Raw genomic sequence first — 19,644 nt, 5'->3', positions numbered from 1 at the left:
AACTAGAATAAATGAGTATGTGCCTTATTTTGTTATATTTTAATGACATTGCGCAATCCAGATAAGAGTAACCAGACCTTAGCTGTCCATGACCTCTGACATATTGCTTGTTAACTTTTATAGTAAAATTAATATTGGAAAAGAAATGCACGTTTAGTTGTTGAAAACCATTCATATTATGATTTTTTTTTTTTTTTTTTTACTAATAGAGTCTCATTCACCAAAAGCAAAGTAATCCTGCTGTAAAAGACCTTCAGCCTGGGTTCAGGCCTCCCATTTATGTTGATTTAGACTTTTGTAACCATAGCTTGTGCAAGAACTACACTGAAACTGCTCTCCGATCACTCGTTAATGTCAGCTTCTGCACATAGCAGTCATCTGTGGCTCACCACACGGTTTCTTCTCTATTTTAGACGCTCCTCTAGAGCTTCCCTCGTTCCAGATGACTCCGTCCCAGCAGCAGATCGTCTTCCAGGGAGACAGCCTGCCGTTTCAGTGCATGGCCTCGTTCGTGGACGAGGACATGCAGGTCCTGTGGTATCAGGACGGGAAGATGGTGGAGCCTGATGCCACTCAGGGCATCTACATCGAGAAAAGCATGGTGCAGAACTGCTCTTTAATAGCCAGGTAACAGAAGCCAGCCGTGAAGGAGATACCAAACTAAATACCGACATGACGTTTCTGCACACTAGATGATCACACTGTGAGCAGTGTTTGCCTTGGAGCATGATGATATATAAATCTGAAACATAAACTCACACTTGATCTACCAACATTGTGCTGGAAAACACCAGAACTTAAAAAAAGCCATGTATTGTTCTAAAAGGAAAGAAAAATGTAGGTTGTCCAGTAACAGTATTTGCATCCTGCCAGAGCATCAGTTTGAATGCCAGTGTTATTTCAGTATAAAAAATTATATATATATTTAAAAACTTAATTTTTAAAACCTCATATACAATTTCACAAGCTTTTTGCTGTTACTTTTAGTTTTAATTAACAACAACACTGATGAAAATTAAATTTGCATACTAAATTCATAATCTTGCCTTTTCTCGAAGAGCAAGAGTTTTTTCTAATTTATTTATTTATTTATTATTTATTCTTTATTTGACCGGTGTCAAATAAACATTCAGACTTACATTTCATCTGCTGTCCCTGGGCAGGAGTAAACCAAATTATCAATAAAAATACCATACAAATTAAACACAATACAATATATACATATTTAAAAATCTTTACCTTATATAATCAATGATCACAAACTTGACCTGCCTTTAAAAATCTTTTCAAATGTAATTTAAACTGCACAAAGGTAGTACACTGTCTAATATCAGTTGGTAAACTATTCCAATTATTAACAGCTTTTACATTAAAAGCTGATCGTCCCAAATTTGATTTGTCCTCTCACAGCGCCTTGACCATCTCTAACATCCAGCTGGGGTTCACTGGGGACTGGGAGTGTCGTGTGCGCACCAGTCGAGGAAACAACACTAGGACGGTCCACATCGTGGTCCTGGAGAGCTCTGCCAAATACTGCCTGCCAGATCGGGTCGCAAACAACAAAGGGGACTACAGGTGAGTCAGGGGAACATCTGATGACTAGTGTTCAAAGTTTGGAGTCGCTAAGACTTCAGTGTTTTTGAAAGTCTCTTATGTTCATTTTTTTCTATTGTAATACATTGTAAAATGTAATTGATTGCTGTGATCAAATCTCATCATTACTCCAGTCTTCAGTCACATGTTCCTTCAGAAATCACTGTAATGTGTTCATTTGCTGCTCGAGAAACATTTATTATTAAACACTTTATTTGATTAAATCAAAGCGTTGGTGAATAGAAAGTTCAAACCTAACGCATTTGTTTGAAATAGAAATCTTTTGTAGCATTGTAAATTCCTTTGCTCTCACTTTTGATTGATCTGATGCATCCTCACTGAAAAATTTTTACACATTTCTTTATTTACAATATCTTCCTGTCCCCAAGCTTTGCACGAAAAAAGGTGTTGAAAGTAACAATGATTACTCACCGTGTACTTCGGCTATATTCAAAGCAGCATACAAATGACAAGCAAACATTTTTTAGATCATTTAATCATTTGTCTATACATAAATGTTCAGCCTCCCTTATTTTTTAGCTCTTCAGTGCACTCTAGTGGTAACAGATTTAAGTGATACGCATTATTGCACAAGGTTTCATTTATTTTAAAACTTATTTTTTCAAAACTTATTGCATATTTGATTGAATAAAGACAAGTATATTCCCATTTAAGGCTATTTATACTCATACAATATCACAGATAAATTGGTTCTCCTTTGTTGTGCATCCACATGTTTAATGTGTCTGTGTGCAGATGGCCTCGGACATTGGCTGGCATCACGGCGTACTTGCCCTGTAAACGGCAGGTGAGCGGAGCTGGCATTTACTCGGGCAGCTCGGCAGAAGACCGGCGCGCGTGGAGGCGATGTGGCCGCAGTGGACAGTGGGCAGAGGACGACTACTCACGCTGTGAATATATGAAAGACGTCACGCGTGTGCTTTTTATCATCAACCAGGTGGATAACTGTTGAGAAATGCAGGATTCTGTGTCTAATTCTTACCATGCAGTGTTTTAAGTGGTTTATGTCAGACGTGTTCGATTCTTCTCCGTCTGTTCTCATTTGTTGCTTTTCTCGTACGTCAGATGCCTCTGAATCTGACCAATGCGGTTCAGACGGCGCAGCAGCTGTTGGCTTACACCGCGGAGGCGCCCAACTTCTCTGACAAGATGGATGTGATATTTGTGGCGGAGATGATTGAAAAAATTGGCAAGTTTGCCGAGAAGTATAAAGAGGTGAGTCGAATCAAGTCGAGTCATATAGGGGCTGTTCTGGATAATGTGGGTTTTTTTGTTTGTTTTTTTGTGCAAACCCAAAAGTCTGATCAGTTTCTCTTACATAAGCACTTAAATCACTCTGAGACCAATCACAGAAGGACTCAGATCCAGGACACTTAAAGCAGCAGGGGCCTCGAGATGACAAAACAAGCATTAAAATAAGCCAAAGATCAAGATATGTGTTATTTTACTGACCTCCTTGGAAAACCTGGATATTTAGAAGAATTTAAAATAATTTGGAATTTAAAAAAGAGAATTTAGTTATGATACTATAGAGTTTTTTACTAGCTTTACTATATAACTATATATAACTATATATATATATATATATATATATATATGTGTGTGTGTGTGTGTGTGTGTGTGTGTGTGTGTGTGTGTGTGTGTGTGTGTGTGTGTGTGTGTGTGTGTGTGTGTGTGTGTAATTTTAGTAATTGTATTTTATTTGAATATTGCATTGTGTTTTAGTAAATTAGTGATTGTTAATTTAGTAATTTTGTTTTAGTTTAATTTTAGCTTAAACTTAGTTTCAGTTAATTACCAATGCTGCATTTTGAATTTTTGACTTTTTGAAGTTTTCATTTAAATTATTCATAGCATGTTCATTTATTTATTTATTTATTTATTTCAATTGATTTCTTAAAACTCTTAACTCAGAATTTTAAGTGTTATTACTAGATTTGAAAAACTAATAATGAAAATATTTTTGTATTTATAATTTATTTCTGTTTTGGTTTTATTTTTAGTACTTCGACAAACTAAAAACATTTTAAATGTTGCCTTGTTAACTAATTGAATTATAATAATAATAAATAAATAAATAAAAATCTTGTAATCATTTATTTATTTGAGCTTTATTTCAGTTACTGAAAATTATTTTTAATAGTGTTAGTTTTACTTAACAATAACACTGTTGAATGCCAAAATATGTTATGCTAAACTTAACTTAAAATTCCTAATATTAGTTTTCAACTTAAGGACTTGGAGTTAAAAATAAAAAATTCCTAAATCACAGGGCCTTTGAATGTTATTGAGTACAACGAAGCGTCTCGGAGTCAGAAAGGTTGAGAACCGCCCATTTGAAGCGATGTTACTATTCGCCACCTCAGTTTGTGACTCTTCTCGTCTCTGGAGAACAAAACAGGCTTTTGAATCAGTGAGGAGAGGCTCAGATAGGATCAGAATGGAGGGATTTGGACACTGGGCCACAGAGGAACATTAAGCCTATTTTTCAGGATCAGGTTGCGCTTCGCTCCGTGTTGAGGGGAAATGTTATCATGTAACACCTGCGCAGAGATCTGTACCATCACTCAACATCTCACATATTGCAAGAGCACGTTAATAAACTTGACTTGCCTCGCAATTTTGCATCGGTTATGTAATTTCTTCAGGAACTCAGGTTGCATGGAGTTGACATAGAGCAGGCTGTTTAACACTCCAGCATTTGCAGCATTGTTCTTTGTGTGGGAAAGTCGGACACATCACGCTTCTTCCTAAAAGCATTAACTCATTAACATGAAATGTTACGGAGGGTAATGTCAGGTTTAGTTCATTTCAGGAATGCAAGCGTTTTGAGTCTGTGGAGGGAGTGTAACTGCACTGAATGAGTGCAGTGTGTTTGTGGTTGTATTGTGGGCCTGGAGGGATCATCAGTGTTGTGGGGCGGCTGTGCATGCGTTGCATTGTCTCTAACTGTGTTTCCTCTCTCAGCTGGGAGATGTGATGGTGGATATCTCCAGTAATCTGATGCTGGCTGATGAGCGAGTGTTATGGATGGCTCAGAGGGAGGCGCGAGCTTGCTCTCGAATCGTTGAGTCCCTGCAAAGAATTGCCCTTCTCCGAATCAGTAACGGGGCTCTGGCCTATTCTACCGTGAGTACTGTGAGAAAACCACTTCAATTGTGTATTTTGACGAAACTCCGTTTTAAATTGTTTGTTCATGGTTTCAGTGACGTGAGATATTTTAGCAATATTAAAATGTTATTATAATTAGAAATTATTTTCAGTGAACTGAGATGATGTACTTGCTATTATAATAACAATTAATTATGCATAATTACATGCAAGTAACCCTAAAACAAACCCTAATCCTAACGATATAGTAAGTACATGTAGTTAAATAATATTGCTCTGTACTTTAATGTATAATTACACTGTAACAAGGACACCTTAAAATAGTGTAATAATAAAAAAAAAAATGCCTGGATGTCATTACATCTGTAATTTAATTTCTCTATTTACATCTATAATTACACTTTTGAATCAACTTCTTCCCTTTAACCGTTCTTAATCCTAACCATACACCAAGCCTGTTTCTAACATGAACAGTATCACAGCTCAATAGCAGCAAAAGTGTTTCTCAATACAACATAAACACAAAAAGTACATTGTACCTACACTGTAAAAAAAAAAAAAAAAAAAAAAATCTGTAAACAAAATCAAATTTGAATGTAACACAGGAAATTCTGGGAATGTTGATTTACAGTTATTCACTGTAAATTATACAGCCTTTTTCCACTTCCAAAAACGGTATACTACCGTGAAATAACATGTAATGACCAATACAGTTTTTCAGTGTATATAGTAGGGGAATTTAACATTAACCATTTAACAGGTTTTTACTGTAGCATTTTTACAGTATTTTACCGTTAAATTCACTGTCTTTTTAAAGTGTCGGAAAAGCAATATAAAATAGGACCAAAATCTTTTGTAAAATTAAAAATGCATTTACTAGGGATGTGAATCTTTGGGAAGGCACAATTCATAGGTTTACAATTCGATTCAAAAACAATTTTTGCTAATTTAGAACGATTCGATTCACAATTACATTTGATTCGATTTGATTATAACGATTCGATTCTGCATTCTTTAAGTGCATACACAGGATTATTTAAATGCTTAGTCAGGGGGCAAATTACACCAGCCTTTAGGGTTTGAGAACCATAGAATAGAAAAAAATATTAGTATTAGTATATTAGTATTACTGGCCACGAGTCCAATATATCGCACATCAGCTGTGTCAGAGACGAAAGGAGCGCAAGCGCAATCCTGTGACATTCTCCTGTGACGTGGAGCACGTGACCGATAAGAGGCACGAACACTGTTCAAGGTCTCCATTAATTCGTGCGTGTAGTAATTTAATGTTTATATATTTTGAAAGCATTAAATTGCTAGGGAAAACGCAATTTATTAGACTCTTAGTATTTTGAATCAATTACCGTCCAAGATCGGCGATTCACGATTCAAAAATCTTGTTTCAAGATCGATGCATATTAATCGTCATGGTTTGTAATCGATGCATCAAGAAAATGAGTGAATCGTTACACCCCTAGCATTTACTGTCTTTTTTTTTACCAATTGAATGTGTCCTCACGGAATACAAGTAACAAAAAAAGGTGTAGGTTGTTCAGAGTAGCTTGAAGGAGACCGTGTGTTCACAGCGCTTCAGTAACATGTGTATGGGATGGTAACCATTCTTCTTTATTCTTGTTTCAGCAGAACTCTCCCAACATTGCTCTGGAGGCTCATGCCATCAAGGCCAGCAGCTTCAATGGAATGACCTGCACTCTGTTCCAGAAGGTCTTACAGGAGCGCACACCCATGACCCACTTCTCTCCCAGAGACCCCGACATCCACCCAGAGCGCCAGCTCAGCTTCAAATGCAACGTGACCAGCACCCTGTCTGCACTGGCTCTCAAAGTAAGCATTTCGTCTCAGGCACTTCCTGTACATATACAGTTGTTTTGTTATAACGTATAAAGCCAGTGCTCCTTCAGAGAAGTAACTCCAATAAAGCTGTGGAAGCAGGACTGTATCCATCATGTTTTGACACTAACGTTATTGCATCTCCACGTCTGCAGAACACTGTAGTGGAGGCGTCTCTCCAGCTTCCCCCTTCTCTCTTCTCGTCTCTGGGAAGCTCAGGTCAGGCTGAAGAAGCTGTTTATAAGCTACATCTGCTGGCCTTCCGCAACGGCAAACTCTTTCCTCCGACGGGCAACTCCACCCTCCTGAGCGACGGCAGTAAGAGGAGGAGTGTGGTCACACCTGTGTTCCTCACAAAGATCGGTAGGAACACGCACACTGCTGATCCCGGCGCCTCGGGCCAGATCAGACATGCACAACCCACACAAACCTCTCTTCATTGCTGCTGTTATGCAATATTTCTACCTGGATCGAAAGCAAAGTAAAATACAATAGTCAAAGATAGAGACAAATCATGCACTTCAGTTAAACTTACACTTATGTTATGTCACATGCCTTGGTTGTACAGAGCAGGGTTATTATACAGTATTGAACTAAAACTACAACTGCTTGAAATAAAATAAACCATCAAAATAAAAATAAAAAAAACACTTTAGTTTAGGTACTGATTTTCACTGTTAACTATTTGTGTATTAGCATGCTTATAACTGTTTATTAGTACTTATAAAGCAAATATTAATGCCTTATTCTGCATGATCTTATTATAAATCCCTTAATCCTAACCAATAACTAAACTTAACAACTACTTTACTAAATATTAATAAGCAGCAAATAGGAGCTTATTGAGGCTAAGGTCATAGTTATTAGTTGGTTAATAATGAGAAGTGGTCTTTAAACTAAAAAATACAACATTAACAGTTTACAATAATGTTCCATTAGTTATATACATTGGTTAACATGAATTAACAATGAAAATCTTATTTAATTATTTAATCTCGGTTAATATTAATTTCAGCCTTAACTAATTTATTATAAAAAATGTAAGTTGTACCTGTTAATATATTAATTAATGGACCTAAGATAACATGAATTAATAATGAACAGCTGTACTTTTTTTGTTAATAAAAATTGTATAAAAAAATGTATAAATACGGAATGCATTACTTATTGTTAATGTTAATAATGTATTAATTAATGTTATATAATGGGGCTTATTGTAAAACGCTACCATAAAAATATATTTACCTGTATGTGTGTGTGTATGGTATGTATATCTGTGTGTGTGTGTGTGTGTGTGTATATATATATATTAGTGCTGTCAATCGATTAAAAAAAATTAACTAATTAATCGCACAATTTTTAAAAATTAATCGCGATTAATTGCGATTAATCGCAATTAAAAGACTGAAACTTTTTGGATATGTAAATGTAAAATGTAAATAATTAATGTAAACTCAAGACAAAGAAACTATTTAAATTCAAAATATGATTGTTTATTGGAATTTTTGTTTAACTTGTAACACAGATTTTCTCATGTAAACAACATACCTGCAATAAACCATCAATATCCTCCAAATTAACTGTTGGCTTGAAAGCCATATTTATTACAGAAATAAAAACACAGGCATGTAAGTACCATTTGAATTTCAAAACAATCAATGCCAATAAAAAACAAAAATTATTTCCATGTTGAATTCTAAGTGGACGGCAAAAAAATTCCAAAGTATAGTCATTGCCAGTGCTTTAAGTGGGCCGGTATGCACAGGTACTCAGTACCGCCACTTCCAAATATAGCTCTTGAGCGTACCGCCACCTCTCCGTGCGCCCAGAACGTGCTTGTAGCGTACCGGTACGCTCATTTGGACATCTGTTTTAATAGAGGTTTTAATCTTTTACCTGCACTGCCGATTTTCAGAGCGCCCTTCACAATGCAAGCTTCCTAATTCATCCCACCCAGAGCAGAAACTACATTACCCATTCACCCTTAAGTTATACAAGTGAATAGCGCATGTGTCGCTTTTCCCACTGTTAAGTGTCAACAACTCAACGTGGCCGGAGAAGGTGTGTGAAACTCGTTGTGAGTTATACTAAAGCAAAATCTTGAGTATTTATTGTCTGATAAACATTAAAAACTGTCTGCGGAGGTTGAGTCGTCCTGCAGCCCCCTGGCTGTTCATTGGCTGCAGCATCTTTTTTCTAAGTTCTAAAAAAATACCGTAGACGGCAAGGCACAAATTTAGATATTCATTTATCTAATTAATCTATAGCCTATGCACAAAGACAATATGATCTTTTTGTCCCCTTTTTGTTTGAAAGCTTGATGAAGAGAGAGAGCGCAAGTTGCTGCAGCTGCGAGGAGGACAGTGATGCACGCGTACAGGAGTGATTGACAGTTCGCGGCACTGTGTACAAAAAATACTCCGCTACACAATTATTTCGTTATTTTCATTTAAGCTTATTAACGTTAGCGTTACAGAAAGGTCTGATTTACGCACTGTTACAGTCATTGTTTTTTTTTTTTTAAACAATGACATTTGAGTTCATGATTTTAATGTTGCTGTTTCTTGTTGCAGACTAAATGAAGAGTAATGTTTCTTGTGGCAGACTGAAGAGTAATCCGGCAGAGTTTTATACTGAAACTTTCCGTCTAAAAGTCCTTCCTTGGTCTTATCCGTATTTCTTTGCACGTTGAACACACATAGGCCACAACTGAAAAAAAAAAAAAAAAACTGCAACCGCGTTAATTGCGTTATTTTTTTTTAACGCGTTAAATATTTCAAATTAATCGAATGCGTTAACGCGCTAATTTTGACAGCACTAATATATATATATATATATGTATATATATATATATGTATGTATATATATATATATATATATATATATATATATATATATATATATATATATATATGTATATATATATATACATATATATATATATATATACATATATATATATATATATATATATATATATATATATATATATATATATGTATATATATATATATATATATATATATATATATATATGTATATATATATATATATATATATATATATATATCTTGAACTAAATATGTGTTCAAAATAAAAAAAAAACTACATATATATATATATATATATATATATATATATATATATATATATACACACTCAGAAATTGCTAGTAAATTTCTAAATAATTACAAAGAAATAACAAGTAACTAATTGAATTAAACATAAAAATTTCAAGTAAAAATAGTGAAATGGTATTTTCTGGGAAACATACTGTTTTTTTTTATAGTGTGCTTTTTTTGTGATTTGATCTTCACTGTACAGCAGCACTATTATAAGCCATCCCATTCCCATTTTGGCTTCAAGCAGGTGAAGAGGAATTGTGTCATAAACAGAGCAATAATGCTGCTGGAGGGTGGCTGAAGTATGAGGGGGCGGCAAACTACAGCACAGGGAGCTGCTAGGAAAAACTTATTGACAACATTGAAACAATTACAATCCCATGAAAAAGCTGCAGAGCCAAGCGATCTGATCTGAAAGGAGACCAGCTGTCCGGGATGTGCCAACGAACTATTGGCACAATATATATTGTGTCTCAATACAACTGATGCAGAGGGATGTGTGTACATCATAATTGAACTTTTAGTTGACTTCTTAAAAGCAATGGTTTGAAAAGGGCATTTTCACATTGTTGCCACATAAGAACCATTTCTGGCTCCCCAAAGGACCTTTTAGTGAACAGTTCTTAAAAGAGCCATTTTTAATACATTCTAATCTAAAAAACATTTCCACTAGAAAGAACCTCTGAGGTTCCATGGATGTTAAAGTTCCTTCTTGGAACCATCGGTGTTAATGAATAACATCAAAGATGGTCCATAACCAGAACTGTTTTGTGTTTTGTAACATGAACTGATTAAATGTCTGTTCTGCTGTTGTTTAGATGGCTTCCCTCTGAAGAACTTGCAGAGTCCAGTGAACGTGACCCTGCGGCGCTTCCTGCACGGCTCGGACGCTGTTCCCGTCTTCTGGAACTTCAGTCTGCTGGGAGGACAGGGCGGCTGGCAGAGCGACGGCTGCCGGATCCTCCATCAAGATGACAACCTCACCACCATGTCCTGCGATTCACTCAACAACTACGCTTTACTGATGGTCAGAGACATTTCAGTCTGTTCTTCATAACAAGCTATTGTAGGGCTTTCAAAGACCTGCAATGTAGCACACATGTTGCTTGTACTACTGTTTTTATATTAGGGGTGCTCCGATCATGATCGGCCGATCGTTATGTGCATCTCATCAGTAAAGCCGGTTCTCTAATCAGCGGTAAATTCCATCAGGTGCGTGATTTCACATAGAGCAGCTGTTACTACACAGAGCCATTGTTAACTGAGAAGATGCGCAAATAAACACTGAAAATGAACGTGGATTTGCGCATCTTCTCTCAGATCGTGATCGGAGCACCCCTAGTTTTTATAACACCTCCAGAAAAGCTTGAGAATACTGCTTATTAGTTTTTGTTCATTTGAAATAAAGCTAAAATAAAATGTGAACATTAGATGGAAAACTTTAAACAAGAATTTATTAGAATTTACTATTCAAAAGAACAAAATGTAATAAATTAAAGGTACATATACATATTTTAAAGACCTAATAAGAATGACAAAAGCTAATAGCAAAATTGCAAGATTGAAAAAAAAAAAAAAGAAATTCAGTTAAAGGTACAGGTTGTAGGACCAGCCACTAGAGGGCCCACTACCAAAACAATAACAATCGTGTGGTTTGATGACGCTAAGAAAGCGTGTGGAATGATGGGATTTGTTGTCTTCTACCCAACGGCTGACGGCCATCAATCAGACGGAAAGATAAGTCCTCGCATCGCTCTAGAGATGCAATGCCCCGCGTTTGGCGTGTATGCCCGATGATACTAATCTTGTTGATCGTTATAATAGCATACTTTTTCTGTAAAGATATGAATCAAAACAACTCACCTGTCGAGTAAAACACAAGCGAGATCGGCATCTCTTCCAAGTTGAAGTTTGTCGCGAAGCTACTTCCGCATTTGTACACGACACTGTTGTCATGTGATTTCTACGTCAGTAAAGGTGGTCACAAAGGGTAACTAACGTCATCGACAGGTGACTGCACTGCCCCGTGTCATAGTAGTTGAAAACATTACAGATATTGTTAGTAATCAGCTGGAAAAAAAAAAATATAACACTAGCCTAGTGGTTTTTGGATATTTTACTGCAAATATCTTACAAATTGTACTTTTAACTGAAAAAAAAAAAAAAATATATATATATATATATATATATATATATATATATATATATTAGATGAAGATTAAAGATTAGAAAAAAGCTAAATCTAATAAAATTACTGAAAATAGAACTAAAATAAAAATGCTGCTTTGACAGCTGAAATAAAATGTATTAGAATTTTTTTATTAAAATTACTAAAGCTAAATTAAACCAAATTAAAACTTAATGAAAAAATATATATAAAATGACAAAAACTTCAACTAAAATTCAAATACAACTGAAAGCATGGAAATAAAAGCTAATTCCAGGGCTCCATAAATTAAATTTAGTAACTGCATTTATAAATATTACACGTTCATTTCTTGGTAATGCACATTTGACAGTAAAACACTGAGCTTGAGTTGGGAAGAATATAGGATTATACTTTTATAAACAACAGTAATGTGCAAAATATATTTTTATATAAAAAATGAATATAGTCTACTCTTATTACATATGCCATTATTATTCTGTAGTGATATATGGAACTGACCATAAACTAAAGTTATTAAACGCTGTTTATATGTGATTCAGTCGCAAACTGAAAAGTTTGTTTTTCAAGGCACTTTGTGACTTTTCGCACATCCTCAACACCCACCTTTCTAGAACAAGAAGAAAATGATTAACTATTAGCAGTTGAAATGCATTTGTTAATATTATCTGCTGATATACTCTTGTCTAACAGGATCTGAACAGGACCGGGAACGACACGTACAGCTTCGAACCTCTCCACCCTGTTATCTACGCCACCGCCATCATCCTGGTGCTCTGCCTGCTGTCAGTCATAGTCAGTTATATCTATCACCACAAGTAAGTGCTGGAACTTGTCTTTCCGCATGCAAGGACGATGAAAAATGCAGCTTATTTTTAAAGCGATAGTTCAATGAAAAATGAAATTTTGATTCTAATTTTCTCACTCTCAGGCATTCCAAGACATAGTGTCTTTTATTTTAGTAGAAACACAGTTTTTTGGTTAATCATAAAATCAAAACCAATGGCTACCGGCACTTTAAGAATAAAAAGGAGCACAATATTAATACCCGTGGCGTCTGACGATATATTGGGGTCTTATGAAGCGAAACGAGCAGTATGTGCAAGAAACTGAACATTATTTATAACATTATTATGTAATCCAGATCCACAAAGCAAACGGTCTGGAGTGATGTCCGGTTCACGAACGAATCATTCTTTTGAACTGATTCTTTTTTTGGTGAACTAGATGAACCAGTTCACCAAATCCAACTGAACCGTCTGAAACAGTTTGCAGCTCGATCAGCACAGATCTTCAAGTTACTCAATCGAAACGCAATTTCAGACGCCTGACAGTCACTCTGACTCAAAACGAGCCAATTTACTGGCGTATCTGATCCTCTGATGCTGGCTTTTCCCAACAGTTACTTCCTGGACTGCCGAGGGTTACATAAAGGGGTCAAAATGTATGTTTCTGATGTTTTTGCATTCACATTTCTCATCATTATTGGGTGCTTCAATAAAATCATTGCTAATGCCTGATACCATTGCAAGTTCATTCAAACGAACTCTCCAAAAAAAAAAAAAAACAGTTTGTATAAAAGATTCGGACTCTGCTATTGGATTACAGATGTTGTAAATAATGTTTAGTTTCTTACACAGTCAAGTTGACACTCCTTATTTAAATATTGTGCTTCATACAATGAAGATTGTGTAAAAGCAGCTTTACAGTGTCAAACAGGAAAAAATATGTGCTGATAATGCAAAAAGACAATAGAGATTGTGTTATATTGTCTGTATATGCTTTTTTGACTCTCAAAATGACGGTAGCAAATGACTTGCATTTTATGAATCACCAAGGACCGCGGTTTCTGCTCAAAATCTTCTTTACTGTTCTACTGAAGAAAAATGGATGGCCTGAGGGTTAGCTAATTTAACAGCTAATTTTCATTTTCGGGGTGAACTATTCCTTTAAGTTGTAAATATGCTGGTTTTAATGAGGTATTTCCTGTGTTGGCAGGTCTGTGCGTGTGAGTAAGAAGTGCTGGCACATGCTGGTTAATCTGTGCTTGCATTTTCTTCTCACCTGTGCAGTGTTTGTGGGCGGCATCAACCAAACGTACAATGCAAGCGTTTGTCAAGCGGTATGTGCCTGCTTTTGTATGTGGAGTTTAGGTGTAAATATTTATATAAAACTGGCTCTAAATGTTTCTCGGTTTATACGCGGAACTGCAGTGCTGCTTTCGAGTTCACATTACTCTTTTGAGAGCGTCAGCATTGTCATTGATCTTGAGGAGAGCTCTTGTTTTCTAATGTCATGTCCTGAAGGTGGGGATAGTGCTGCATTACTCCACACTGGCTTCGGCCTTGTGGTCCGGCGTAACGGCACGCAACATCTACAAACAGGTGACGCGGAAGGCCAAACGCTACGAGGAGCTGGACGAGCCTCCGCCTCCACCCAGACCTATGCTGAGGTAAAGGTCAACACAATGAATGAGGAGGAGGAGTGTTAAGAAAGGCTGAAAAGTACTATGTTACAATAATGATAAATTAAATAAATGAATGCACAAATAAAGAAGTCTATATATAAATGATTAATATTCTATTTGAAGAGCAAGGACACATGCTGTGACCTATTTTAGGGTACAGAGAGTCTAGAAATTAAATTTTACACTTAAGTTTCCCAAAAGGGAAGACTGAGGGTTTTAAATCATGTTCCCCTGCAGACCACTTGGTGTCAGTAAATATTCAACAGAAATTGTCAATGGGTCATTTGCTCATTCTCATGGCATTTCTAAACCAGATGTTTTTTCTTCTGTGGAACATTTTTTTTTTTTTTTTTTTTTTTTTTTGTCACCATTGATCTCCATTGTATGGGCATGATATCTTTTTCATTTTTCAGACATTTCACAAAATATAATCTTTTCTTGTTTAAAGAAAGAAATCAATGCTGGCTTGAAAGGATGAGTGAATTATGACTCTGTGAATTTTTATTAATTCACAGAGTCATAGTACACTCAAATAATAATTCACAGAGTCATTATTCAATCATCCTATTGCTTATGTCGTTCCAAGCCAGTATTAGTTTATTTTTATTTCTATTATTTTAACCAGCTTCCTACTAACTAAGGATGCAGAAACACGAGTATTTACAGGATAAACACATTAATAATCAGTTGGCTTCATTTCTATGGTGTTTATTAATATTTATAATATTAATAAATACCACTTCTAATTTTATACTTATACTTTTTTATATTTATTTTAGTTTAGATGTCAGTCATTTGTTTTATTTTATGTTTATATTCCTATTTGGCTTATATTTCAGGTCTAATCATTTTAGAACTTTTTTTTAATCTAATATTTATATTTTATTTTATTCAAGCTTTATGTCAATTATATTTTAATAGCTTTAGTTATCAGTAAAAACACTGATGACAGAACTTTTTTTTATAAAAATTTTTTAGTGTAAATATCCCTTTCATATTTCTGGAATACACTATATAAATTTTGCCCAAATTTTTAATACGATTTGCAGTCTGACTAGATCTAGTTGCAGGAAGTCAGATTTTACAGTAAATCGTGTAGTTTATGATGGTCACTGATTTTTATCTTCAGACTCTGAATTCAGAGGATATCAAGCATGTTTGATATTTTAAGCTGATTATGGAACACATTATTTTAATTTGTTGCGTTGCAGTGAGGCACAATGTGTTCAAAACAACTTGAAAGTCTGAGTAATCCTCTGTCGATTAATGCATGATTCGCAATTTTTTCTGTAACCATTTTTTTAAGTCAGTTTTTTTTATATTTTTTTCTACAGATTCTACTTAATAGGTGGAGGCATACCGATCATTGTGTGTGGTATAACAGCTGCTGCTAACATCAAAAACTATGGTAGTCAAATCAATGCACCTTAGTAAGTATTTTGAGTTTTAAGACACTTTTTTTAAACTATCCCTTGCGACAAAATTCAAGCTAGGCAATTTTACAATATATTGATTGTAATTGAGTTTTGTGTAATCAGTTAGACTTTAGCGTGTGGATCCATTTAAACCATGTGAGACAAAATGCAATGGTATAATATGTTTCCTTAACGACAGACCGTACAGATCCAGCCGGTCAAATCCCCCTCTGAACACTTCCTGTCATTTCATAGCCTTTCTCTGTGATGAGAAATTGCTTTAGCTGTCATTGGAGCCTAATGCCCATGCTCTGTAAAGTGCAGAATAATACTTTATAAAGCAGAGAGCAGTTTAGACCTTCTGAAGCCGTGTAAACCTAATTATTGTGCGCTATTTTAGGCTCCCCACCTTGTGTGTGTTGGCTTGCCATGCTCCCTTCTTTCACTTGTGACAGCTGTTTGGATTGTGTAACAGCGTGGTTTAATTTGAAAATCCAGACCATATGAGATATTTGGGTTTAATTAATCTCACACTACCATGACAAAAGAAAAAAACGCTCTGCTGAGCATCACAGAACACTAGTGTAAACTTTAAAACTTGCATATACTTCGTGTAAAAGCTCATTTTTGGAGCAAAGTGAATATCAGCTGCAGAGACTTGAGCAGGGATTGGAGTTTTCTAGCACTGTTCTGTTTGTGTATTTTATGCACAGTTTATATTTCATTTGCGGCTTTTCATGCGGCCAAGTAATATAATAAGACATTGATTTACTTAAATATAAAACAGCAGTAAAGTAGTTCAACATCAGTATAAAAAGAATACACAAAAATAAAAAAAATAAAAATCTTGCATGCATTTAAAAACTAAATGGGTTCAATACTGTAGACTTAAAAAATAACACCTGTTGTCTTTCCGCAGCTGCTGGATGGCATGGGAACCCAGTCTTGGTGCGTTTTACGGCCCGGCAGCCTTCATCGTTTTCGTGGACTGCATGTACTTCCTCAGCATCCTCGTTCAGCTCCGCCGGCATCCCGAGCGCCGCTTCGAGCTCAAGGAACAGTCTGAGGAGCAGCAGCACCTTTCTGTGGCCGAAGCGACCGAAATCCCACCGGCCCACCTGGAGTCCTCGTCCGCAGATGCCGCGCAACCGGTCCCGATGTCGGCTCTGGAGAACGAACACACTTTTGTGGCCCAGCTCATCGGCGTGGCAGGGTCTCTTGCGCTTTATGTCGCTCTGTGGGTGTTTGGTGCTCTTGCGGTGTCCCAGGAGCATCCGGCCGATTTGGTGTTTACATGCCTCTTCGGCGCCGCCGCTTTGGCTCTCGGGGGGTTTCTTGTGGCGCACCACTGCGTGAACCGTCAGGACATGCGGCGTCATTGGTCACGAGCTTGTTGCCTGGTTCGCCGAAACTTTGCTGTAGAGGTGGATTCCCTGCTGTTGCCTGTCGCCAGTGGCTCCGTCTTGAACGCAAGGGGAAACGACGAAACTGCGAAGCGTCCAGCCAGCAGCACTGAATCCTCGTGCACCAATAAGAGCGCACCGAGCATCCGCAACTCCACCCAGGGCTGTAAACTGACCAATCTGCAAGTGGAAGCCGCTCAATGCAAAGCGGCCCCTCCTACGGCCAATGGGACGGCGTTATTGGACAACAGCTTGACTGAACATTCAGTTGACAATGAGATTAAGATGCACGTCGCACCTGTTGAGGTCCAATACCGCCCCAGTTCGATCAACAACAACAACCTTCCAGGAACAGGAAATGGGAACATCAATGGGCATTCGGCGCGACACCACAAGAACCGTGCGAGAGCTCATCGGGCCAGTAGGCTCACGGTTTTGCGCGAGTATTCATACGACGTTCCCACCAGTGTGGAGGGGAGCGTGCAAAGTGCCTCGCACAAGCGCCACCATCATCACGAGAGCCTGCAGGCCCGTAACAGTCGACGGGCAGCGTATTTGGCTTACCGGGAGCGCCAGCAGAGCCAACTTCAGCAGGACAGCAGCGACGCCAGCACCAGTGTGCCCCGCCGCTCACGCCACCTCGCCAAAGGTGGAGGCGTCCGCCCGAATAACAGTTTTGGGCACGGGATCAGCAAAAACCTGGGGAACGGCATCAGTAATGGAGGCTTAGTCGGAGGAGGAGATGGATCGGGGACCGAAGACACCAGCCAAACTAAAGACTGTCCAAAACAGCCCCTCGCTGTTGAACTGGAGGTGCAGCCCAAGTCCTACGGGTTGAACCTAGCGTGCCAAAACGGACCGGCCAAAGATGCCGAGAGGCTACAGAATCTGTCGCCCCTGAACGTGGAGAGTTCGGGGAATATTAAGACTGGATTGTGGAAGCATGAAACTGCTGTGTAGCGAGTTTCCCTTCTCAGAGACCACAAATCTGATTTTACCTGTAACTGTGAATCTCTAATTTTATGATTTTGATCGAATGGTACAGATTTTAAAAAACAGTTCCTGAAAGAATTCACGTTTTAAAGACTGTGAGAAAATTCCTGCAAATGCATACAGTTTACCACTTGGCTGCATCATAGTCAGTCTACACATGGTCTATTTTTGTATCCTCTCAGCTCATTTTGTATTTCACTATTTTGTAGGTGAAGATGCATGCCGTGCTGCCCTTTGAGTATATGTTGGCTGAAATCCTTATATTCCCATGTTAAAGAAAAGTGTGTTCAGTTTTGGCCGTCAAATAATAAAAAATCTCTTTATGCAGCCCACTTAATCTCATCTTTGAGTTCAAAGGTGAGTTTCCTCTTGAAATTGTGGTTTCAAGTAACTAGGAGCTTATTGTATTTTGATCTGAATGGGACAGTTTGTAAAAATAGTTCCTGGAAGAATTGGCGTTTTAATGTTTATGTGCAAAATTTTAAGAAAATAAAAAAAATAAAAACCTGCAAATGCATGGAGTTTCTTGCTTGGCTGCATCACAGTCAGTCTATTTTTTGTGTCCTTTAAGCCCAGTTTGTATTTCATTCTGACATTTTGTACGTGAGGATGCATGATATGCTGCTCTTTGAGAATATGTTGGCTGAATCTCTTATCTTTGGTGTTTTCACAAAATTGCAGCCTTCAAATAATACAAAACAATCTTTTCGCAGCCCACTTCATCTCGTCTGTGAGTTCAAAGGTGAGTTCATCTGAGAGTTTCCTCTAGGTCTTGTGGGTTGGAGTAATTGGGATCACACTGTCCCATTGCATCTGTTTCACAGAGGCTCTAATTGAGGTGCAGGTCTTGATAGATCTACCTGTTTTCACCACTTTGCTGGAACCAGTTCGATGGGCACGAAATTGTAGGGCACTGCCTCCAGAGCTGGATGCCCACGCAGTGATTGATGGCTGACTCTCAGGTCGGGCTGCCTGTCATCATTAGCGGTGACGGGAATATTATTGCTGTAGTGCAGCCTCACCTTTCCTACCCCCTTCTTGTCTAACTTGCCACAAGTCTGTCGAGCTCTTCCCGGCAGAGTAATACAGGATCGAGTGGAGGGAAATAGAATAATGCTTTACACATGTAGCTAAAAATAGAGGATCAGAATGCAATGTTTAGCGTATTCTTTCAGCAACTAATACTTTGTGAGTTTAGTGGTACTAATGAAGTCCACAGGGGTTTCTCTTTGCTGAAGTGGGCCGTATATCAATATTTCTCAAGATATTGAAGAAAATTGAGATTATTGCTTTCATAATACACAGAGAGATTTTTACGCAGAGCTGATTCTCTTCTTGTGATGAGGAAGTGCGTGCGTGGGATGTAAATATGAATGTGTGATTATGATGTTTCAATGACATTGATATTTTTTTTATTCTAATTTATTCCAATTTAATAATTGTGTAAAAAGTAGATTTTTATTATTATTATTATTATTATTATTATTAAAATGTCTGCATT

General features: G+C 37.2%; 1 protein-coding gene across 2 annotated transcripts in view; it reads left to right on the top strand.

The window, feature by feature from the left end:
- Positions 1-18,677, top strand: part of LOC113051704 (adhesion G protein-coupled receptor A3-like) — a 43,886-nt gene extending 25,209 nt beyond the window's left edge. The window contains exons 7-19 of one of the 2 annotated variants that reach the window (XM_026215668.1): positions 414-627; positions 1,411-1,575; positions 2,350-2,551; positions 2,680-2,829; positions 4,582-4,743; positions 6,367-6,570; positions 6,732-6,939; positions 10,517-10,725; positions 12,559-12,683; positions 13,864-13,987; positions 14,172-14,317; positions 15,667-15,762; positions 16,667-18,677. In XM_026215668.1, coding sequence (XP_026071453.1) covers positions 414-627; positions 1,411-1,575; positions 2,350-2,551; positions 2,680-2,829; positions 4,582-4,743; positions 6,367-6,570; positions 6,732-6,939; positions 10,517-10,725; positions 12,559-12,683; positions 13,864-13,987; positions 14,172-14,317; positions 15,667-15,762; positions 16,667-18,110 — 3,449 coding nt within the window. In that variant the 3' untranslated portion in view covers positions 18,111-18,677. The remainder of the gene's footprint in view (positions 1-413; positions 628-1,410; positions 1,576-2,349; positions 2,552-2,679; positions 2,830-4,581; positions 4,744-6,366; positions 6,571-6,731; positions 6,940-10,516; positions 10,726-12,558; positions 12,684-13,863; positions 13,988-14,171; positions 14,318-15,666; positions 15,763-16,666) is intronic. The other variant, XM_026215669.1, reaches the window with a different exon arrangement.
- The last annotated feature ends 967 nt before the right edge of the window (positions 18,678-19,644 follow it).

This window comes from Carassius auratus, chromosome 32 (assembly GCF_003368295.1).
Source record: "Carassius auratus strain Wakin chromosome 32, ASM336829v1, whole genome shotgun sequence".
In the NCBI taxonomy this organism is placed as follows: Eukaryota; Metazoa; Chordata; class Actinopteri; order Cypriniformes; family Cyprinidae; genus Carassius; species Carassius auratus.
Note: the sequence above shows the minus strand (reverse complement) of the source record. Positions and strands in the feature narration are given on the sequence as shown.